The sequence below is a fragment of the Alosa alosa genome, chromosome 2 (genome assembly GCF_017589495.1).
Source record: "Alosa alosa isolate M-15738 ecotype Scorff River chromosome 2, AALO_Geno_1.1, whole genome shotgun sequence".
Classification (NCBI taxonomy): Eukaryota; Metazoa; Chordata; class Actinopteri; order Clupeiformes; family Clupeidae; genus Alosa; species Alosa alosa.
In genome coordinates this window covers 19,309,120-19,334,042 of record NC_063190.1, presented here as the reverse complement: position 1 = coordinate 19,334,042, position 24,923 = coordinate 19,309,120, and the positions used below count along the sequence as shown (strand labels likewise).

The 24,923-nt window shown below is 42.4% G+C and overlaps 2 protein-coding genes across 3 annotated transcripts; one reads left to right on the top strand and one right to left on the bottom strand.

Moving 5' to 3' along the window:
• Window positions 1-1,826: 1,826 nt before the first annotated feature.
• On the bottom strand, window positions 1,827-21,304 carry tpcn1 (two pore segment channel 1). The gene is made up of 25 exons (XM_048268744.1): window positions 20,616-21,304; window positions 13,194-13,324; window positions 12,581-12,757; window positions 11,454-11,567; window positions 10,689-10,819; window positions 10,325-10,413; window positions 10,187-10,221; window positions 9,398-9,456; window positions 9,128-9,227; window positions 6,595-6,711; window positions 6,205-6,329; window positions 6,068-6,116; window positions 5,754-5,817; window positions 5,566-5,610; window positions 5,404-5,460; window positions 4,899-4,952; window positions 4,712-4,784; window positions 4,467-4,574; window positions 3,789-3,860; window positions 3,565-3,654; window positions 3,359-3,474; window positions 3,171-3,217; window positions 2,860-2,928; window positions 2,442-2,544; window positions 1,827-2,065 (listed from the first exon to the last, which is right to left on the bottom strand). The coding sequence occupies exons 1-25, from the start codon at window positions 20,713-20,715 to the stop codon at window positions 1,827-1,829; spliced, it is 2,364 nt and encodes a 787-aa protein (XP_048124701.1). The 5' UTR covers window positions 20,716-21,304.
• On the top strand, window positions 20,663-24,802 carry iqcd (IQ motif containing D). 2 transcript variants are annotated; one of them, XM_048237743.1, is made up of 5 exons: window positions 20,663-20,722; window positions 22,076-22,735; window positions 23,336-23,569; window positions 23,819-23,890; window positions 24,420-24,802. In XM_048237743.1, exons 2-5 carry the CDS (start codon window positions 22,085-22,087, stop codon window positions 24,699-24,701), a joined length of 1,239 nt encoding a protein of 412 aa, XP_048093700.1. In that variant the 5' UTR covers window positions 20,663-20,722; window positions 22,076-22,084; the 3' UTR covers window positions 24,702-24,802. The 2 variants fall into 2 exon arrangements, with proteins under 2 accessions (XP_048093700.1, XP_048093699.1); XM_048237742.1 differs by lacking the exon at window positions 20,663-20,722 and adding an exon at window positions 21,581-21,724.
• Window positions 24,803-24,923: the final 121 nt, after the last annotated feature.

Sequence of the window (24,923 nt, the reverse complement as noted above, 5' to 3'; positions counted from 1 at the left end):
TCTAGTTGGGTTGGGCAGGGCTGGGTCTAGTTGGGTTGGGCAGGGCTGGGTCTAGTTGGGTTGGGCAGGCCTGGGTCTAGTTGGGTTGGGCAGGCCTGGGTCTAGTTGGGTTGGGCAGGGCTGGGTCTAGTTGGGTTGGGCAGGCCTGGGTCTAGTTGGGTTGGGCAGGGCTGGGTCTAGTTGGGTTGGGCAGGCCTGGGTCTAGTTGGGTTGGGCAGGGCTGGGTCTAGTTGGGTTGGGCAGGGCTGGGTCTAGTTGGGTTGGGCAGGGCTGGGTCTAGTTGGGTTGGGCAGGGCTGGGTCTAGTTGGGTTGGGCAGGGCTGGGTCTAGTTGGGTTGGGCAGGGCTGGGTCTAGTTGGGTTGGGCAGGCCTGGGTCTAGTTGGGTTGGGCAGGGCTGGGTCTAGTTGGGTTGGGCAGGGCTGGGTCTAGTTGGGTTGGGCAGGGCTGGGTCTAGTTGGGTTGGGCAGGGCTGGGTCTAGTTGGGTTGGGCAGGGCTGGGTCTAGTTGGGTTGGGCAGGGCTGGGTCTAGTTGGGTTGGGCAGGGCTGGGTCTAGTTGGGTTGGGCAGGGCTGGGTCTAGTTGGGTTGGGCAGGGCTGGGTCTAGTTGGGTTGGGCAGGGCTGGGTCTAGTTGGGTTGGGCAGGGCTGGGTCTAGTTGGGTTGGGCAGGCCTGGGTCTAGTTGGGTTGGGCAGGGCTGGGTCTAGTTGGGTTGGGCAGGGCTGGGTCTAGTTGGGTTGGGCAGGGCTGGGTCTAGTTGGGTTGGGCAGGCCTGGGTCTAGTTGGGTTGGGCAGGGCTGGGTCTAGTTGGGTTGGGCAGGGCTGGGTCTAGTTGGGTTGGGCAGGGCTGGGTCTAGTTGGGTTGGGCAGGGCTGGGTCTAGTTGGGTTGGGCAGGGCTGGGTCTAGTTGGGTTGGGCAGGGCTGGGTCTAGTTGGGTTGGGCAGGGCTGGGTCTAGTTGGGTTGGGCAGGGCTGGGTCTAGTTGGGTTGGGCAGGGCTGGGTCTAGTTGGGTTGGGCAGGCCTGGGTCTAGTTGGGTTGGGCAGGGCTGGGTCTAGTTGGGTTGGGCAGGGCTGGGTCTAGTTGGGTTGGGCAGGCCTGGGTCTAGTTGGGTTGGGCAGGGCTGGGTCTAGTTGGGTTGGGCAGGGCTGGGTCTAGTTGGGTTGGGCAGGGCTGGGTCTAGTTGGGTTGGGCAGGGCTGGGTCTAGTTGGGTTGGGCAGGGCTGGGTCTAGTTGGGTTGGGCAGGGCTGGGTCTAGTTGGGTTGGGCAGGGCTGGGTCTAGTTGGGTTGGGCAGGGCTGGGTCTAGTTGGGTTGGGCAGGGCTGGGTCTAGTTGGGTTGGGCAGGCCTGGGTCTAGTTGGGTTGGGCAGGCCTGGGTCTAGTTGGGTTGGGCAGGGCTGGGTCTAGTTGGGTTGGGCAGGGCTGGGTCTAGTTGGGTTGGGCAGGCCTGGGTCTAGTTGGGTTGGGCAGGGCTGGGTCTAGTTGGGTTGGGCAGGGCTGGGTCTAGTTGGGTTGGGCAGGGCTGGGTCTAGTTGGGTTGGGCAGGGCTGGGTCTAGTTGGGTTGGGCAGGGCTGGGTCTAGTTGGGTTGGGCAGGGCTGGGTCTAGTTGGGTTGGGCAGGGCTGGGTCTAGTTGGGTTGGGCAGGCCTGGGTCTAGTTGGGTTGGGCAGGGCTGGGTCTAGTTGGGTTGGGCAGGGCTGGGTCTAGTTGGGTTGGGCAGGGCTGGGTCTAGTTGGGTTGGGCAGGGCTGGGTCTAGTTGGGTTGGGCAGGGCTGGGTCTAGTTGGGTTGGGCAGGCCTGGGTCTAGTTGGGTTGGGCAGGCCTGGGTCTAGTTGGGTTGGGCAGGGCTGTGTGTGTGTGTGTGTGTGTGTGTGTGTATGTATGTATGTATGTGTGTCAGTGTGTGTGTGCTGCGGGTTAAGAAATGTACCCCTCCGCGCTCCATGGCCACACACACTTGGTGGAGGGAGCTGAGGCTGGAGTTGGCCGGAGAGTGTTTGTAGAACTCCAGTGCCTGCAGCGCCTCTGCCCGGCTCACCTCCGCCTCAAACACGATCCCCTTCTCACCTGGAAACAAAGGAGGGAAGGATTCTCATTAAAACGTATTCAACGCATCACTTTACTAAACCTGTAACGTCACAATGCTACCAGATCTTGTTATATATGTTAAAAAAAATGCATAGTAACAGGTCAGGGACTCAACTCAAAGGAGAGCACTCAAGAGTTACCTTTGTGCTTGAAAATGCACTTTATATATTACAAAGAGAGTTCTGAAGAGAGTTACACTGAAGCCTTTTTGAAATACCGATGTCTGATATGATATACTGATGTGATCGTTTTGGTAAGTTCACATATTGCACATATACATGTGTAATTAAACAATGTGTTCATCTGTTCAAGAGGTGATTTATTTCAAATGTCTGTGCACATGAAAGCTTTGGACCTTCTGGATCCTCGAGAGCTTCTTCCTGTTTGTTCTTGCGGCTGTAGTTCATTCTGAAGACAAACGCGTCGAGTATAAAGGCCACGATAATGGTCATCACAACCTATGTATGCCAAACAGACAAAACAACTATAATAAATGATGGTAATTATCAGTAATTAATGCAAAGAAGCAGTTTGCCTAGACAGATGATTCACAAGCATCTTCAGTTGAGTTTCAGCACAACTGAACACCTGTGCTCTGTTTACTCTTTGAGTTTTTAAACTTGTTTAAACTTGTTTACTCTTGGGTCTTTAAAACCATCCTGCAGTCCAGATTTCAAAAAAGTCTCACATTAGTTCCATGGCCAACCTGCAAGGTGTGTTTTGATAACAGCTAACTTCTTTGAAATGAGCTCATCAAAATAAAAGTCTCTCACCATAGTGACAATGTAGAAAGTCATGAAGTAGAGTCTACTCCAGTGAGTTGTTTGAGAGGTCACCCCTTCCTGAAGAAAAAGAACACCAGAAATGAAATTAAGTGTGTCAGGCAAATGTTCATGGACTTACCGTTAATATGGAGATAATGAAATTGTAAATTAAAAACTTGGATGACATAACCAGTTTATTTTAATATTATATTAATTATTTTTGTATGTATGTATACATGTATGTGTATTATTTATATATATATATATATATATATATATTTTAAACTCCTGAAGGAGTATTTTTCTTCCGGATCACTCACCATGGTGATGTACCAGTTGTTAACTACAGTCAGCTCAAACAACGTCACTAAAGGAAACAGAGGAGATAGTTGGCAGACCATGCATCCAGACTTGTGACTTCACAATGTAAGGTATTGTATAAGAAATAAACAAAATTAACATGTTATCTGCAACTATAAGAGGTATGTGAGAAATAATGCATGCATACCAAAACTACTCAAAATATTGTTGAAGTTGTTGAGATAATAGTATCCCTCCTGCAGGACTGTCACGTTGCCAATGGTCACGTTGATCTGGCGATAGGCATCAGCTACAGTACTGGTGCTAGATAAGACAAAGAGAATGGCAGCGTCAGTCTCCTGAAGTTTTTAAATGGTCAACAACAACAACAACAACAACAGATCTTTGACTTACTTGCAGCAGTTAGGGTAGACAACGTCGGCAAAAAACTCCATCCCAACAATAGCGAAGGAGTAGTAAAAGATGATGAGGGTGAGGCCGAGACTACAGACACAAGGGAGAGCTGGACAGTGAGTTTCATACAGACAGCAACACGCCAGGCACATGGAGTAAAAATGTTTGAGAATGTTTAAGAGAATTTGACAAAAAGACTTTTTCGAGAAAATATTTTCTTTTACCTGGCCATACGTGGAAAAAGCTCAAACATGGTGTCCAACACATTGCGATACCTCTGTTTGATTTTGAATAATCTGAGAAAAAAAAAATTACAGCAAAAGTATGCATCATCAGAAGAACCACTGCAAAGGAGCAAATCAGATTTTCAAAGCATCCATGGGTAGTTGGGCCTACAGATACAGTGTAAGAATGCTCAGGGCTCAAACTGTTATACAGTACAGTAGAATAAGGCTCAAGACTTTCAAAGTTACCTGTATATAGTTTTAGGCTCAAGGCTTTTAGAGTTTTAAAATATAAGCAGGCTCAAGGCTCATTGCTTACAGTTATATAGTTTTAGGCTCAAGGTTTAGACAGTTTTACAGTACAAACAAGCTCAAGGCTTAGAAAGTTCTACAGTGTATACATGCTCAAGATTTAGAGAGTTATACAGAATAAAATGCTCAAGGTTTAGAAAGTTACACAGTATAAAAATGCTCAAGGTTTAGAGTTATACAGAATAAAATGTCTAAGGTTTCAGACAGTTATACAGTTTAAACATGCTGAAGGTTTAGAAAATTATACAGTATAAACAGGCTCAAGGCTTAGAGAGTTTTACAGTATAAACAGGCTTAAGGCTTTCAGAGTTATAACAGTACAAACAGGCTCAAGGCTTAATACAGCAAGCAGGTTCATGCTAATACCTCAGAAGCTGAAGAGGCCTGAGAACCACAATAAAGTAGAATGGCTCCATATTGAAGGCCAGAGCAATCAAGCCCAGAAAGGCCAACACAGTCACGGAGAAATCAAACCTGATAACAGGAAGAGATCAGTTAAGTTTACATACTGTATATGGGACTAATGTTAGGCATTTGCAACATGTGTTGTTTGTGTGTTAGATACTCTATGTAATGCAATAAGTGTGTGTGCTAGAGGTGCACAAACTTACAAGTTCCATCCTGAGCTGAAGTAAGCTAGTGGTCCAAGACCTGTGATTTTTAACATCACCTCAACACCATAGACTGGATATGACAAGGGAAGAAATTATACACATGTTACTATGGCCATGTTCATGGTTATTCTTGTACTATATTGTGCACACATGTATAACAAATAATGTAGAACAAAACATTTACTTGTAAGGAAGACCACATAGCTCCAAGGGACAAATCTGGACCATGACACATCACCTGTGGTGACAGAAAATACATGTTATGTAAAGGAAGGCCTGTTTTAGTAGACTACTTAGTTTGAGTAGTGACTACACACTATACATCTTGTGTATGTATATTCCTTGGTCATGTGTCAACAAATGAAGAGTTTGGTTCCGAAACACCATATCCACCATTTCAATGAATTTCCATAAATATTTTTTTTTTACATTTTGTTTACAAGTTATTTCAGTAGAACTGTAATTGGGTATTGCTATTAGATTTATCTGTACTTAATCAAAACAACACAATTTGATTGATATTACCTGAAATACACACCTGACAAGCCTGACTTTTTAATGTTTTTAAAATCGGAGACACAACGTTTTGGAACCAAACTCTACAAATATACATTTTTGTTCACTTTACTCATTTGTGCACATGTAAACAGAAAACATGTAAACAGAAAACATGTAAACAGAAAACTTACTGTTCAATACTGTAGTCTCAACTAATATCCATATCCCATTAACAGCAACAACAATGTCTGTTGAATAAATAAACATGAATTAACAAACATGTTTTAACTGAATGACATTCTTCATGCATGCAATAAAGAAAGGAAGGGAAAGTCAACAGAACATGCACTTACACATGGCATACTGGAAAGCCTTGGATTTTACAAGGAGGTTTATCCCTATTGAGCAAAACGTGAAATTAGTCATAACAGTACAAAACACTTCAAAAAACACCAAGAACAAAGGGATACACCCACACAAACAAACAAACAAACAGACATATTAGAATCTTAGAATGAATGAATAGATTAGATGGTGTTACCTTTAAAAATGAGGAAAGCTGTGTGCGGTAGTTCATCAAACCAATGTTCTCCACTCCGTCGAGCCTAAGACAGAAGTACACATACACATATTGATCACACTAGAAGCAGCATCTAATTAACCAAACCCTGAATGTACTTAGATCTATTAACACAAAGACATTTCTAAAATGGAACAAGAGTAATATGGAAAAAGCACACAAGATGTCATTTGATGAAGTAGGAATGGCAAACATGTGATGTGTATTAATCTAAATATTCAACCACTCCACAGTTTGGTCATAATGAGCATTAAATGATGACTATGCAACCATACCTTCCATTTAAGACCAATCACTTCGTAGAACTTATAAAAGTCTTGCAAACTGAAAAGAAATAATAATAACATACAGATTTTAAAATGGGGCATCGTGGTCACCATGTCAATACAAACTGCATGACTTACTGACGTACCTTAACATGGAAACTCCTGAGTGGTTAAGAGCCTTGTACGTAAGGAAGCGGTCCCGGGCACTCATCCGGGGGCGGTAGTGACGCATGAGACCATCAAACTGCTTCAGAGTCACTCCGTCCGGTCTCTGTGGGATTACAATCATCAGCATATTGCACATACCGGTATATAAACTTCAACATTCATCCAAAAGACACCTTTCTATGCAAAATGAAAAAGCAAAATACAGATATACACTTCTATCAACATACATTTATTTGAAAGGGACAGTACTCATTGATCAATCATACATCAATCAATCATTGATTGATTATGGTACTTATTTAGCAGGTGTATTTAATCCTAATTAAACATCTTCTGAAATGGATTTTTTGCCGCTGCCCTAAACCCACCTGTCGACTCACGAGCAGCTGAAAGGCATGCTCTACGGCAGACCTCTTGTGGAGGAGCAGGGATTTGAACTTCATCTTCTCCACACCGTTGAAAGTATCAAAGACCACGGCCAGGAGCTTTCAGGGAAAGGAGAGGACACAGAATGGAGATAGAGGATGAATTCATTAACAGAGTGCCACTAGGGGGCACTATGGTGCATCTGGCTGAGTCCAACCCGGGTCATTTCCTGTTCCGACCCCATCTCTCCCACTTATTTTCTGTCACTCTCTTCACTGTCCTATCAGATTAAAGGCATAAAAGCCCCCCAAAATAATGTTTTTATTCATTAAGTTAATATTTCACACCCTCCAACTGTTACTGTACCCAGCACTACTTACAGCATACAGCCCACCATGTTCAAATTTCAGCAAAATCATTGATCTCCCACATGCTGACTTTTTGTGTCGATCAGCGATTTATTTGACAGTAATCAATGCTAGGCTAGCAACCAGCATCCATTCTCATTAGAAAATAACAGAGGTGGGACCAAGTCACTGTTTGGCAAGTCCCAAGTAAGTCCCAAGTCTTAGCAGTCAAGTCCAAGTCAAGTCCCAAGTAAATACAGAGAAGGGCAAGTCGAGTCTAAGTCCAAGTCACATCAAAGCCAAGTTGAGTCCAAGTCCAAGTCCCAATCTTTTCAAGTCCTGAACAAGTCATGAGGTACTCTTCACTTAATAATGCCATTATTATTATCTTACATAACTTGCACCACTATGCCACTTTCTTTATTACTTAGGTCAAACAGTATTTTATAGTATTTTACAGTATTTGCACTAGTATTTTATTGACTGTCTATGCACAATTTCAACAAAATTTTGCTGCTCTTATTTTTTTTTTTCATTATTATTATAATTTACATTTATTAAAATGTTATGTTTGTCTGTGGACTTTTGGTCAAATATGTCTTGTCTTCACCGTGGGATAGTGAAAAATCTCTTTGTATGTCTGGAACATGTGAAGAAATTGACAATAAATGACTTTGACTTTGATTAGACTATCGATCATAATTTTAGCACTTCTATCTAATCCACAGTATTTTTTATAAATACATATTAAAATATGTTCAATGTGCATACCATATGACCTGTGTAATCTGTACCTGAAAACGGATAGCTACATGACAGTGGTGACTCATAAATGAAGCCAAGGTCAACACTTTTATATTATTTAAAAGATAATAATGACAGTAATTTTGACTTTAAAGTATTCATTTCTTAAGAAATACTACAGATTTGATGCTGTTTATCTCATTTGTAAATTGTGCACTGTCAATTTAAGCCCATTGTGTGCCACTGCCCACACATTCTCATAATGATCTTTTTTTACCAGCTCCATTCAAATATAGCCTATGGCTAGTCCACAAACTCAAACATTGTTTGTGCCACATGTATAGCACAATATTAACAATGATAAGCATGATATTAAGTTGGCACAAACAGATTTCATTCCTTTGGAAAGAGAAGCATGTAGCCTATGACATGATGCTTGCTTGACATTTTCTGTTTGCAATTAAAAGCGAATTATGAGCCTGGTAGCCAGTAGGCCTATAGCCATCTAGCTACAGTAGCTGAGTGGAATGCGTTTCAATCGGCATATCATGTGCTTCATGTAAATAAATTATTGAATACTTCAAGACTCACCAGTTCCATTACACAAAGGCAAAGACAACTCTTCATATTCTTGTCCATTTTCCAAATCACAGTGAGTGCAGCTAGTATATCATAGTGACCTGGATCTCATAACAGTAGGCTAGTGAGAACCGGATAAATTCGCAATCTCCTCTAATCTCGTATTTGTTGCCTTCACGATTTCCTTTTATATGTGTCATATTTAAAAGAAGATATCAATCATCATCAACAATGACAAACCAGCTAGAACCTACTCGTTTTCTCTCCCTCTCGTGCGTGCTTAGATGCGTTCTCAATTAAATGCAGTAGGCTAGCATAAGTTCAAGTTGGATCTTAATGGAGAGGACTCGAAAAGTATCATCTTTATGTAACATGCTGTTGGTGCATTTTGACATTAAACGTTCTCTAACAAGAGTGCAAATCAGTTTGCAGTAAAGCTACTGGTTATTGGCTAAATGTTGGTCCTTCCTCTGTCTCTTGGTGCCCTACACACAGTGCGTAACGCGTGTGGGGGTAGCGGCAGCACTGAACTGTGCTCTGGCCACTTGTCTCCACAATTTTTTTTTTTTTTTTTTGTTTTTTTTAGTCGCGGAGGGAAAGAGTCTCTGGGGTGACTGGTCCACGATCAGGAAATTTAGTTTTTGATTCGAGACATGTCAAGTCATCACAAGTCAAAGAGGCAAAGTCCGAGTCAAGTCTCGAGTGAATAGTATTCAAGTCCAAGTCAGAAATAAGTCATGCCGAATTTTGTCAAGTCAAGTCTGAAGTCATTAAAATCATGACTCGAGTCTGACTCGAGTCCAAGTCATGTGACACGAGTCCACATGTCTGGAAAATAATAATAAAAAAATTTAAAAAACCTCACCAGGTTCATGATGAAGTACAGCTCAATGGAGAGATACACTATGAAGAAGACACAAGACCAGCGATTCCGTGAATACGCTGGCATCATGACGTCTGGGAAACTGGGGAGAGACCACACTAAACATTCAGCACCTTAAAGAATGAATCGACTCCTATTCTAGATCTAGATAGATGTTCAAGATGCTAGATGCCTAAGCTCTTAAGTGCTGTGAATATATGGAAAAAATAGAAAAGAGAGATATGTTTGAATGCAATAACATTATGCTCTTACTTGGCAGTTGTGAGTAAGACGAACAAACTCACTATGCTGTTCTCTAAGGTTCTAAAATACTGGTAAAGAACAGAGACAGAGAATGGGATTAGTCATCAAAACAAGCATCTTTGAGAGCACATTTTTACAGCAGTCTGCAGTCTTTGTACTGTAACAAAGTTACAGCAGTCTGCTAACAGCTAACAAGCTAACAGTAGGCAAACTATAGCAGGCCACTAACTTTCCAAAGGAAAGTTCAGGGACATAGTGGTAATATTGGCCCTGACTGACAACGATACCCATGACTACCCTTTCATAATCTTTTATGGCTTTACACATTGCCCAAAATAGAACTCATTAAACAAAGCATTCGGGATTGTCAGTTCACATCCATATATTCTATTGCATTTGACATTGCACACATTCATTCCATTTTTCTCTTTCAGTGCTTAAATGTCATATTACTTTAGGGCTGCAACTTGCAAATATTTTCATAGTCAATTAATCTGTCGATCATTTTTGAGATTCATGGATTAGTTGTTTGATAAAATAGCAGGAAATGGTGAAAACACACCAAAGATAATTTATTTACCGTCATTGAGGAGCATGTACAGCTCAAAATATTTAAGTTTAAGAAGAGTTTTGAGATATTTTCCATGAAAAATATCCTTGAGGTATTTCTCTAAAAACTAAAAAAAAAAAAACTAAAATCACTAAAATAGTTGCTGAATAATTTAATAGTTGACAACTAATTCATAAATGTATTGTTGCATCCCTAAATTATTTTGAAACATCACAAATCTGACTTACTTGATCAGCTGGATTATATGAGAACAGAAAAAAACCTGTAGAAGGTGAGAACAAGAACATGAGAACTGCAGTCCACGCAGGAAGAGTCATATTTATTAGTGGCGTCTAAAAGTAGCAGACAAGGAAGTGCAGATTTACCGAGAATGGCAAAGATCACCATGAAGAACAGAAGCAGCAGCAAAATATCAATAAAAGGAGGAAGGGACTGGAATATCTGCCGCAAGTTTCTGGAGGAACAGGTGAGAGGGGACACAGTAAGTGAGTTGACAGGAAAACAAACAAACAAATACATAAAAGTCTTAAAAGTAAACACTAATATAAACATTTATTAGAACAAAAGTTCATTTTAATTTCCATTCGCTACTAATTTTGTAGAGTGATGCAGGACTAGTGAATGCCTATATTTAGTACTCTATGTTTTCTTTTCCATGTTAAGTAAGTAGAGTTCATCCACGTACAGTATCGCATTCCACTTCCCTAATGCAGCCTTCCCATCTCTCACCTGCGCACAGCGCCACAGTACCGACAGTCCACCAGGAATATGGGCCGGAGAGCCCGGGTCACTCTCAGGTGAGATGTCTGCCGGACCAGCACCACGATGGCTTCAATGAACTGGATGAACAGGACACACGCCTGGCCAAATCCAAGAGAAAACAACAAGACATGAGGCAAAGCAACAAGACATGAGGCAAAGCAACGAGACATGGGGAAAAAAACAACAAGACATGAGGCAAAGCAACAAGACATGAGGCAAAACAATGAGACATGAGGCAAAGCAAAGATATGAAACATTAACACACAGGATATCCCAAACAACAAACAATCATATAACTATAACTGCACCTATGCATGAATCATAGTACTTCCTCTATACCCATATGGTAATTTTGGTGCTGTTATTGTATTCAAACCAAAACCTACAGTCCTGATAGTGGGTCCTTACCTTAACCATGGTTCTACAGTACTGTATAACCATATTCCATACCTTCACCATAGGTGTTTAACTATACCCATACCATAACAGTGAATTTGTTACTATTCCCATACTGTTGCTGTACCTATACCATAACCCTAATCTTGTTAATGTATGCATACCTTAACCACGATCCTATAGTCATACTCTTTACTGTGATCTTACCATAACCACTGTCCTATAGCCATACCCTTTACTGTGTCCTTACCTGAACCATGGTCCTATAGCTATATGTTTCACTGTGTCCTTACCTTAACCACGGTCCTATAGCTATATGTTTCACTGTGTCCTTACCTTAACCATGGTCCTTTTGTGCCGAATGAAAGTGTGGAAGCCAAGCCAGCGTAGTTTCATGCTCAGCTCAAACGCCACCATGACCAGGGCTAGCAGCTCCAGCGTCGCATGCACCTGAGGAAGACAAGCGTGCTCAGTGACGAGGACCATCACAGAGCAGAGATCCCCCACAGCAGCAGACTGGGCATGAGTGGGCATAGCGCTGGCCTGCTAACGGCTAGTTTATGCTCATCATTGAATACATTCACAGATACGGACAGACCCGTCTGTTCCTTACTCTACATTAATTTTGCCCTTTCTGTGTATGCTATCTGTAAGCATATGGACACAGTACATTATCCCTTAAAGGTGGACTGTAACACTGGTGTGACGGGAATGTTGGGAAATTAACGTTCTAAAGAATATCTGGGTTCATTGAATTCAGAGCCTTATATCAGAACTATCTAGGCATATATATCTATGTCTCTAGGGCTCTGATTGAATTCATAGAATTTTAGAACCAGAATTGTTGCAGAACAGAATCGTATGTTAGAATGTTCACCCACACCTTTAAGGGTTAAACAGTTGCATTTACATTCATATGAAACAACAGCATAAACAAAAGGCTCTGCTCCTGGTTGTCAGTTCCAGCATTAGAGGTCAGAGAATAAAGTTACAGTTATTCAAGTCATTCTGACGGTGCAAATCACAAACACACACTAAAACAGAATTACTCTGTGTGTGCAGTGTCTGTGTGACTGTTTTTTTATGAGTCTCTGAAGTACATGAACACTGTCATATGTTATGGTTGTCACATGCACAAAGGCAGGAAGATTTGCACCCTGACAGGAAACCCATCTTATAGAGGCAGCCATTATATAGGTAGTCCATAGGATAAGGAAGCCATGACAGGCAGGCATGCATGATTCTATGGAGACTACACATACCAAAATGGCAATTATCCTCACATTTTAAGAATAATATACCAGCTTTGGCTTATTCATCCTGACTTATTCATTCATGTACACTGGCAGACTGAACTTTAAGCTATTTGAGTAGTCATTAGACCAGCATTTTGAGTAAGCTGGACACAGTCCTATCTGTCCATCCATCTTGTCTATCTAACACCCACACAATCAGGTGCATACATATACGTCCAGACGCAGAGAGGGCACAGCGGGGGCCTCGGACAGGGACAACAGCATGAGGAGCACCGCCGTCACCAGCTCCATCAGGTAGAACAGGTGGTTGTGGGCGAACAGGTACGCACTCAGAGCCCGTGGGTTTCGCGGGTGGGTGAAGAACTTGTCGTTGTTCTCGCCCTCCTGTGTTTGGGGTTAAAAAAAAACAAACAAACATTGTTTAAAAGTGCTATCAACTTTGTTCAATGGTTTTGTTCTAACAAGAAAGCTCAGCAATTTCCACAAGTTTTAGGATATAATCTTTTCATACATTTCATACGATCTCTTTGGATAAAACTACTAAATTCCATCCATCTTCACCTTTATATTTTTATGTGCATAAAATACAATAATCTTAAGACTATTGTAAAAGCATAAAAGTAAAAAAGTAAAAGAGACAGAGGTATTGAGTATATGATACCTAGCTAGTCTCTTCTGTACTGTAGCTTAAATGTTATTCTATTGCTGTAGTTGTAGCTCTGTAGCATAAATGTTGTCCTATTGCTGTAAGTCACCTTGGATAAATGTGTCTGGCAAATGAATACATATGCAAATATGTAATAAATATGTAATGATGTACCTGTAGGTAAATGGCTGCCTCTTGATAGTTCATTTCCCAGCTCTGTTGAAGCGAAGTCTGGGTTCTTGTGCTTGGTAGTCCTGGGTTCGGCATGGCGGTGTTGTTCATGATATTGTACCCACTAACTCCATCTGTAAATCCAAGAGCAAGAAGTACAAAGTTTCAAACACACACAAAAATCGAACTCGGCTGGTGAAACATCCACCCCTCGATGCAACATTCTAGAGCCGGACTGCACGTCTCGTGAGAGCAGGAAACACAGCGGTTAGACAAACCAAAGCACCACTGGACTGAACACCACTGATTGGCAAGTGTTCCCAAACAGTGACATACCACAACACGCAAACTTCCCTAAAGAGGAAATGTGAACTGGCCACTCTTCAGTTCCTTTCTTGAAGTCATGCTGGCCACTGGTCTCCATAGCTGCGTTATTTTCGGACTGTCCACACCGACTGGACAGCACCCTGGATACTAGCAGTTAAGCAAAGCAGCACCCTGTCTGACCATGTTTGTCACACTGGAGATTAATCATTCACAAGAGACAGTGTACAGTCCGTTCCACTTATCCTGATGAAAGGACAGTGGAGGCTGGGATCTTTCAGGCTTATCTCACAGTCTTTGAGATGCATCTTCTACCAAATACAATATGATACAATGTAATATTCTATATCTTTTCAGACAAAAAGGCTAACAGCTTTCATCAAAAGACAAAAAGGCTAACCTTTCATCAAAAGGCTAACAGCTTTTGAGCCTGTGTTAGATTTTTAAGCTATTAAATCATAGTATCAACAAAAAAAGAACACAGGAAGATGTTATTTAGACATGACAACTGTGCTTGGGTGTGGAGCTCTGTGAAAGTATGTGCATGACTTTAAGGACACTGAACTGAAAGAGGCTAGTCAACACAACCACCCAGAGGGGTGTGAACAACAACACTCGCTTCTCTGAAACCTCAAAGAGGTGTGACAATGTATAGAGTAATTCAGATATTCAGTTTGGCATGATCCAACAGACACATCAGTAATTATGTTTCAAATAAGAGTTTAATTTGATTCAAGAGTAGCCTATCTTCTACAAGTCAAGGCACATCACAGACAGGGCTAAAGTGAGTCATCCAAAGTAGGACACCGACATTTGTCATGTTTTGTAGACGTTCTTTGACAGACAGAAACGTGAGCTGACTAAACCATTACCGTAATTTCCCAACTATTAGCCGAGGTTTATACACTGATTTTGCTAAATTTCTTCAGCTATGAGGTTAATACACGGGGGCGGATAATATGGTATTAACTCATTGACTGCCAAGCTGTTTTCAAGAGCTTTGTCCTAGAGTGCCAGCAATCTAGACCATTGTTGATGATTTTTGTACAGCCACAGCATATTCTGTGTTATAGCTATGAACACATACAATAGCTTGATTAAAAGGTGAGACTTTAAGCTCTCGGTGGGTGCAAACCGTGTATTTCTACACGCCTCTGCTCCTGAGAAATCCCAAGCTAAACAGTGGCTAGTTTTCATCAAAATCGCTGTTTTTTTCTAGAAATGGAGATATAACGTCTTTCATGAAATATGAAGTGTTGCCTGTTACTTACTTGTGTAAACTTTATGGGAAGTGATCAGCGAGACCTGGCTAGACTGCCACCTAGTGATAGACCCACGAAAAAATGGCCTGGTTTTGACCTGACGTGCATGGGTCACTGATTTGACCCAAAGCGGCAACCGAGTTATGATAAAATGTCCAGATTGTGCGTTTTCATATGTTTCACGATTGTCATATAGTTCATTTCCATTCATCACAGAGTTCCCAAAATCACATATAAGGTGTGTTAGAGTGTCTAGTTTCGTAATTAAAAAAAAAAAGCTAAAAACGTAATATTACGTTTTTGGCACTCAATGAGTTAATATTGTTTTTTTTGTTTTTTTTTTCTTGCATAAAATACTGTCCTGCGGTTATTACACAATGCGGCTAATACACAGGAAATAACTACACTATTTATTTTAATATAACTCCATCCTGATGCCCTAATGAAGGCTATTATGCTGCAATGCGTAGGCATGTTTTAACTGGATAGCGATGTGAGATTAAAGGCATTTTAAACATATAGCCTAGCCTAGGCCTAACCCGTGTGAGTGCCTCAGACTTCTGCAACATTTTATAACTCCATTCTGATGGAGTGGCGTGACCTTATGAATAAGCACTGTCCTACTCCCTCCACGACTCAAAATAAATCCTGGAAACCACATTAAGCTCCTCTAAGGTCACACCTTCTTTAGGCTGGTCTGTTTGCTGGGTGCATATTTCACCCATGGACAGTGCAGGATCCTCTGAGCACGTGCTTGTCATTTATTTTGTTGTTTACCCCCAAAATGTAAAAGTTAAATTCCATTGCAGTCACAGGATAACTTTGTTTTTGCCCCTCCCTGGTAGAAATATTTAGAAACCAAAAAACACAAGGGCCAGTATTCTTTAAGCAAGTTAGGCTAATTACAGCATAAGGGCTGGGCACGCATGTCATAAAGCATAAGATCCCTCCAAAAGGACAAAGTTAGAAGGCCAGGCTAAATGATAACACAGGAAAGGCGGGTTAAGTGCAATTTGACTCTATGATCTGGGGCTTGTCACTCTAAAGGCCATTTCACACAGAGTCTATACACTACAGTACACTACAGAACTTCAGGCTTCACTGCCAGAAAGACACTGAGGCTAGTTCAAAATCCAAATGGTGACACAGGGCAATAACCTGTGTTCATTCAATTGGGAGAACATGTGTTAGGATGACACTGTCTGGCCTGGAGTTAAATCTCTTAACTATCCCTCAATTCAGTACCAAACATCGGTATGGAACAAGTTAAACACAACAGAATGACACAATGACCAATAACACTGAGCCATAGCCTATAGTCCAAGCAAAGCCCTTTTAGGCAACTCCCCCTACTCTGCGGACATATTGCAACGCACTTTGGGGACTTATCGCCCGGACATCTATTTCGGGAGAACTGTACGTGTGCAATAGCCTGACGAGCCAGACCCACATTAAAATGTAGGGTCTGGGGACTCACCGTTCGTAGCACTCAGTCCGAGGGGCAGGATAATCGGTTGTCTTTCAAATTCCCTCTGCACGCAATAGGACAGCGCTATGAGTCCTATGCATTTTCCCACCAGCGGAGCTAGTTGGCTAGTTCAAACTTTTGCCAACTTAAAACAAGCTTAACTCGTGTCACACTGTTCGCCAACAGCAACATCCATCTTCTTTGTTTTCAAGTAGCAGGGGATTCAAGCCAAACCGTTGCAACTCTGCCATCAATCATTATGTTAAGCCTGCCTAACGACTCTATACACAATTTGATTGGCCTGATAGAAGTTTAATTTTTCGAGCTCACAAGCCAACAGAGAGTTGCTAGACTAGCCCTGGCAGCAAATTTAATTTGCTGCCGCTAGGGTGCGTCTAGATTTCTAGGCTACGTGTGCAAGGCTTCACAACACCAACCTCGTTCCAGCAGCGAGATCACAACACATGATTGGCAACATTATCCCAACAACAAGCCTTGGATAACCAGCAATGTCAAGACCCTTCTTAACAGGAAAAAGATGGCGTTCAGAGGGGACATGGCAGAGCTGCAAAGGGAACTCAAAGCGTGCAAGGGGAACTCAAAAGTCAAGCTGAAGGAGACTAAGGAGGACTACAGAAGGAAGGTGGAACAGAAGTTGCAGGAAAACAACTAGAAGGAGGCATGGGACGGCATGAAGATTATCACAGATTATCACTGACAGACTGTGTCCAAGGCTACTCAAGGCCTGTGCTGCTGAACTGGGGGAGCCACTGAAACACATCTTCAATTTGAGCCTATGCCTTGGACCAGTCCCAACACTGTGGAAGACATCATGTCTCACCCCTGTCCCTAAGAAGCCACACCCTAGTGAGCTTAATGAGTACAGACCTGTCGCTCTTACATCACATGTGATGAAAACAATGGAGCGACTGGTCTTAGGTATGCTCAGACCCCAGGTACGCCATGCACTAGACCCGTTACAGTTTGCATATCAGGAGAAAGTGGGCGTGGATGATGCCATCACTTATCTTCTACACAGGACACATTCTCACCTAGACAAGGGGAAAAGTGCTGTGAGAATCATGTTCTTTGATTTCTCAAGTGCTTTTAACACCATCCAACCCCACCTGGATTACAGATTACCTGACCGAGCGACCACAGTTCGTCAGACTGAAGAACTGTCTCTCTGACACTGTGATCAGCAGCACTGGAGCACCACAGGGAACTGTGCTCTCTCCAATCCTGTTCACCCTGTATACATCTGACTTCTGCTACAACACCGAGTCATGCCACATGCAGAAGTTTTCTGACGATACTGCAATTGTGGGGTGTATCAGGAACGGGCAGGAGGAGGAGTACAGGAGCCTGGTGGAGGACTTTGTGCAATGGTGCAAACTCAATCATCTTCAACTCAACACTTCAAAGACCAAGGAGATGGTGGTGGATTTCCGCAGGTCTAAGCCCTCTGCTACCAGTCCCCATTGATGGGGTCAATGTGGAGGTGGTAAGCACCTACAAGTATCTGGGTCTCCACCTGGACAATAAACTGGACTGGTCAGCCAACACTGATGTACTCTACAAGAAAGGGCAGAGCAGGCTGTACTTCCTGAGGAGGCTGCGGTCCTTCAATGTGTGCAGCAAGCTCCTCAGGATGTTCTACCAGTCTGTTGTTGCCAGCGTCCTCTTCTATGCAGTGGTATGCTGGGGAGGAAGCACAAAGAGGAAGGATGCGGGGCGAATTGACAGGCTGGTAAGGAAAGCTGGTAGTGGGTGCTGAACTGAATGGCATCACTTCAATATCTGACAAAAGGACCCTGAACAAACTGATCAACATCTTGGACAATGAGTGTCACCCACTTCACAGCACTATTGTTAAGCAGAAAAGCCTGATCAGCTGGAGACTACGCTCACTGCCATGCACAACAGACAGACTGAGGAAGTCATTTGTCCCCAGGGCCTGAACTGTTCAATGCTTCACTTAAGGGAAGAGGAGAGATAGACTTCTCTGCATAGTCTGTCTGCCTCTTCACCCCCTCCATGTGTCCATACTGTCTGTCCACTAGCCACTTTTTACCACTGTCTTTCTGCCTCACTGTTTGCGTGCTATATTAGCACATTAGCACATATGCATAACCCCTCCCTCCATGCCATAGCCGAACTGTGGCCACACTTATACCTTTTCTTAAAATAGTTATATATATATATATATATATATACTCTATTCTTACACTGTTGCACTTACTCATTTGCACTATCACCATGACCACCATCACCATTGCACTATCACCATGACACTCACTCACACAGAGCACCTTACCTTACTATGTACAGAGAATCACAGGCTCAGTCCCTGCCTCAGTCATTGCAAGCGCCTCTTGATTGATTAATCACCACTATGTGGATACTGTTTTTAGAATTGATTTAGATTAAGTGTTAGTTAGTATAATTTGTATTTTAGTAAATTTAGTATACTTTATCTTCTACTGTCCTTATTGCTTAGTTGTGTTTTTATATTATATACTTTTAATTACTTTTTCTGCTGTTAGTAAATGTGTGTGTGTTGTCTGTATGCTACTGAGACCTTGAATTTCCCTTGGGGATCAATAAAGTATCTATCTATCTATCTATTCCAGGAAATGGGCCGACAACCTACTGATTCTTAAAAGATGCTGAGCACAAGCACAATTATCTATAGCTGCTAGGGATGCACGATATATCGGCGGCCGATATATTATTAGCCGATAAGTGAAAAAATGAAAATATTATTATCGGTCCGATAACAGAATTCTGGCCGATAATTTGCGCGGATATTTTTTAAAGTCCTAATTTAGCCTATGTAAGGTCCGTCCTGCTACACTGGGCTACTTAAGCTTGGTTGGCTATACTTTTTCCTCAATATAATGTTAGCGGTGTGAATGTATTTCACCACTCTAACAAAATCTGTGGATATGCGTTCATTTGGGAATCTGTGCATCTCAAAATCCTCTCGTGAATGATCCGCCATTTAACCTTAACAGAGCGGAGCTCAGCCCTATCTAGAGCCGTCTTGTGCTGGTGTGTTTGCACTTTACCGCGCTGGTCGGGGAAACCAATAAACAAACTCGTTAGGGGGATGAGTACATAAGTAGGCCTAGTTCTAAGTTGTGTTTTAGCATTATATTTGCATTACTTTAGCTTGGGTTTTGTATTATTACCTAGAAATATGCTAACCATTCGTGCTTCAGTTCCAGACAGGTCATCGGTTATCGGCCCTAAAATTCCATATCGGTGCATCTCTAATAGTTGCAAAAGGACAGAAAATCAATACTGCACCCCTGTTGCTGATACGGGAACACAAAAGGAGAGGGCAAAAAAACACACACCCCCTTCAGCTCACCACCACAGACAAGAGGGGAAGTGTGGGGGGGCAGGATAACATGTATGGAGAACAGAGAGGTATCTGCTTAAATGCTGACACAGGAGGTCAGTTCCTGGTTCTGTGTGTGTGTGTGTGTGTGGTACAAAGGCCAGTCCACAGTTGAAACTCCAACATAACACTGGTTTCGGCTGTAGAGTTCTACTTCGATGGTTTCACTTACTCCTTTCCTATCAAGCAATTACCTTGCTGTATAGCAGTATGTAGCCATCTAGCCAAACTGTCCATCTATCTGCCTATCTATACAACTTTCTATCCATTATGCGCAGCATCCCTCTTTTAGCAGTCTCTAGAATGAACACAATAGGCGACTGACATCGCGTGTAAACAACTTTTAGTCACGTAGGCATTAACATATTCAAGGTGTAAAGACACTAACAACTAACAAACAATAAGACGACAAACACGCGTGTATTTTGATTAAAGTGTGATCAGTATTTTAGCCTCGTTCAACTACAACTCGGCTACTTTTGTATGCTTTATCTTCATCTCATTGTGTGTTGAGAAAGTATATTATCACAGCCATAATCAGGAGTTGTTGTGAGTTGGCCAACGATTACAGTGAACTATGTGGACTATCGTTGTCTGACACACGCTCAATTAAGCTTACATCGTTTGCTCATTACAATGAGCATCAGATGACCTCAACGTCACAAACGCCAGTTTACGAGTTTAGCACAGTCAAAAACATATAGATCAGCTATTAATAGAACAGATTATAGTCGTAAAGTAGATGGGTACAAGAAAATATTGGAGTGACGTTAATTGTACAGAACGCAAAGCAATGCAACTCTGCTCCTGAATGAGCGGTCTAACATACTAAGTAACGTTACTAGTTTCGGGGGGAAAACGGCCAATGTACAAACTGCGGACAGCTAATAAGTTTAAAATAGCTGCGTATAAGTGCGTTCTTCATAACACGGAAAAGCAAAATAAATAAACAGCATATAACTTACTTTCATCGGGTCTTTCAGATGCGTCGTCCGTCAGCAAACCGCTGTTTGTGTCGTCGTCCCAGGTCAAAATTAAGGGGACATCGTCGTCACCGTCAGCCATTTCACCGGTAATCAAAGTCGTTTAATCGTGATGAAAGTATTTTTTAAAAATCCCTTTGTTGGTAACCTCATCTATACTGTATAACGGACAGCCAGAGCTTACCAACTAAGTTAATTAATCCACTGACGCCTTTAACTTCACGTTATCCTGGTTAACGCTAGCTGACTTATGAAGTTTGACTTTGTTGTGAACCTGAGGTGTCAAGTTAATAATGGCTGAGAGCTAGCTAATACTTGCTCCATAGGAGAGCACTTGTTCTAACGTAAACATGTCCTGCCTGGTTTGCATTAAATTAGTAAAGTTGATATTAAAAACCCTGATCAGCACAAACGTTAACGTTGAGGTTTGCTAACTGGCTAACTTACCAGACCACTTTACAGGAGCTTGCTAATTTCTTGCCCTGGTGTCTAAATCCACGATAAAATATAAATATAATTTGAGAGTCTTTTCTCTCATGCAAGAAGGTTAGTCATGTTACAAAGTTTCAGTTTATATGAAGGGAAATATCAGCGCATTAAATTGCAGCTAACGGCGTAGCGGTAACGTATCCCAAGAGGGTAATTTTTTTTTATTCACGACATGTCGTCAACCGTCTCGAACAAAACATGTCTCACTGTCAAAATAAAAGTTGCCAGGGGGTATACAAATTGTGTATCAAAAAGGTATCAAACGTGACGATTCTTCACGGTCACTGTGTAAAAAAACATGTGAAATACTTTACCTAAGATCCATTTTAGTTATTTTTTAACCAACGATGCCTGTAGGCCTATCGTAAAAGAAAGCTGGTGTAAGTGCATCGAATGAACTACTTTTGTGGTGGATGCTGCGAGTTTATGTTGCCATGCCAATCTCATAGCAACCACTAGTTGATACTTTGCTCATGTGGTAGATAGCGTAAGCAGACACAAAAGCGACACAAGACTAAAACGTGTAAAATCACCTTGAGAAAGGTGCGATATAAACGCGAGCGGCCGTCTTTAATGTAAGCTAAACATTTACAGCATTCAAGGTAAGTTCGAGTGTACTTGTAATGGTGCAGATGGTAGGTGAAAGATGTCAGATTAATAGGAATTTCCTTTCACATATTGTCATAAACTGGAAGGAGGCCTATATTTTAATAGTGAATTAACTCCACTAGGGTATTACAACTGGGGCCTATGATTGGTTTGTCTAGGTGACAATCTCTGTTCTCATTGCATCCACTGTGACAGTTTGACCTTCGTTTTTGGAGTTAGTTACAGGTCTGAATCATTCCAATTCAGGAACCTCTTAACAATGTCATGTTTTTGGAGGTTGGACGTGATAACAATACGTATTTTATAGACTTTGTTTTAAATACACTGTCAATTTCCTTTTACAGTGCTAAAGTATGCTTTCATGTGAAGGACAACAACAGCAAACAGTCTCTTGTTCGCCATCCAAAACCAAAATCATCCGTGATGACTCCCATAAGATTGTAGACCCATCCAGAAAGAAACTGGTGTCCTTGGAAACCCAGCGTATAGCTGGTATTCTAGATGAATGCATCAGAAAAGTAGAGATGGTTGCGTGGCTGCCTGTAGTTTTATCCCAGCCAGGCTTGCTGTCTGTTAGCATGGACATGGAGCTAAGTGAAACCTTAAGTGATCACTGGAGGGTTGGCGAGAGATACGAGACTCTTGAGAGACAAACAGAGGGCAGGAAGATGCCAGAGGCCAAAGAAAAGGCAGACGCAGCACATGCTGTCCACTCTTCTCTCCAGGTCTTGTTCAGGAAGATCCAAGCTTGTCCCGCAGCTGGCAGAGCTATTACAAACCTGGGGGACCTGGGGTTAGACAGGGACAAGGGCTTTCAGGGGCTGACTGAGGGGCTGTGCGGGCTGAGATCGGTCCTGCTGGAACGTCTCCTCACCACCCCCGCCGAGGAGAGGGAGCGTATCAGCCGCATGCAGGAGATGTCCCAGCGATACCACAGCAACCTGGAGCTGGTGGCCACCTTGGAGGCAGAGGTGGCTGCTGCCATCAAAGACAGGGATGAGGAGGTAGGGGACCGACGAGCAGCACAAATGTCCAATAGGTAGCACTTCATGCCTGGATTCCGCTTTCACACCAGGATTCAGCACCAACCGAAGTCAAAGTCAAGAATGTTACTGTATAACACAGGACACTTTAAGGGACGAAGAAGTGAAAAGCCTCAATTATAGTTCTGACAATTTACACAAGGGATGTATAACATACAATATAACACCTCTGGTCAACATTTATTTATCATTTGAGTATTTACATAGAATATATCTGGACACTTTTTCAGTGGTCCTATTAAGTCCCAAGTGTAGAGAAATGACAGGCAACATTGAGAAATATGAGAATGACTTATTGTCTTTTACTCTGCATGCTGCTTATTTAACCTCAATGTCTTAAGCTTATGGACCCTTTCAACAATAAAAACAAAAACAATGCTTGAACGTTCTATTTGGGCCCCAATCTACTTCCTCTGCATTAAGATAACATATGGAATGTTAAAAAGGAAGCCTTGTAGGGCCAACTATGATGCTGATAATGGAATTCTCTTGAAAGGGTCCATATCTATGTAATGTTTATAAATATTTCTTCCTTCCCATCACCCTTGGTTCTCCCGATAGATCTCCAAGAAGAACCAGACCATCCGTCACCTGAAGAGCTCGCTGCACCAGATGGAAAAGATCTCAGAGGACTTTGTGGCCCGGACCCGTCAGGAGGCAGAGAAGCAGAACCAGTCGGACCAGAAGACGTCACATGGACGTCAGCAGAGCATGCAGCAGGACGTCAACCTGTTGAGGGTGCAGTTGAACAACCTCCTCGTGGACAACCGTGAGGTTGAGATGGGCCTACGCAAGGTCTGGAACCTCTGTGGAATGTTATGCATGCATACAAATGAAAGTACAGTAGTCAGCAATCATACCAGGTCATCCCCAATTTTGTGATGAATGTTCATTTCATTTCTTTGTGCTCGAAAAAAAAAATGACTTGCTGTGCACTGAAAATATACTATTTGAATGTTTCTATTCATTTACAATTTATTTTTGTATTTTTTTTTATGTTTCATTTAGTTAACTATGAATTATATTTGCCATTCATGTTTCAAGAGGAAATATAAGGTGGAGACAGAAATTGAGAACTGGATTCAGAAGTATGACTCTGACATGGGTGAAAAACAGGTATGAATGAAATATCAGTAACACAGTATACGTAGTTTAGGGTTATGGTTGTTTTACACAGTATCTATGACTACAGAATTACAGAGTATAGAAACATATTATTAGTACATAACAGTACTGTCATAATCTATAGACCCCTTAAAAGTTTGTAAACATCCAGAGCCTAGTTTGGGTGCGCATGCAGCATGGGGTCAGAAAAATGGCACAGCTAATAGACAAGCATGTTGAGCTGTCAAGGTATGCACTGTCATTGTCACCCCAGGACCACAAACTGTACCTTAATAAATTAGTCTTAGGTAATGGCGATTTTTCTTTTGATGTGAACCGTAAAGGGGTCAATAGACATTGTAGCCTCATTGTAATTCTAAACACTTAATGTCTAGTGCTTACCCTTGTTACTGTATGTCATATCTGCCATTTATAGCATAGCTGGGCCATGTAATATAAAGCATGGGCCCACTGTTCAGTCCCAGAACCATGTTCTTTGTGTGTGTGTGTGTGTGTGTGTCTGTGTGTGTGTGTGGCTCAGACGGAGTTGGAGGACATGGCGGAGGTGTTTGAGGAGGAGAAGGAGGAGCTGCGTGAGCTGGAGGAGCACTACAGCATGCTGGAGGTGGAGTACACGCAGGTGATGGAGGAGCGGCGGCTGGAGCAGCAGCGGCAGGAGGAGGAGGAGAGGGCCAGAGAGGTGATGGGCCGGGCCGCCACCGTCATCCAGGCCTACTGGAGGGGCTTCCGAGTCCGCAAGGCCACGAGGGCCAAGGCCAAGGGCAAGAAGGGCAAGAAGGGCAAAGGCAAGAAGGGCAAATGAACCGGAGTAAAAAACTGAGGTGGCTCTTTTTATTATCAGAGGTCATCTGGATATTTTATATGTTTGAAAAGTTGTTTAAATTAAAGCATCAACTTGTTTGATTTGAGTGCATATTGTCCAGTGTGGCCTTTAGGGGTCACTTTTGTCACTCACTATGTTTCTCTGAACAGAGAAGGTACAATTCTGTGGCAGATTTGACAATTTCACCATTATTGTCTTTAA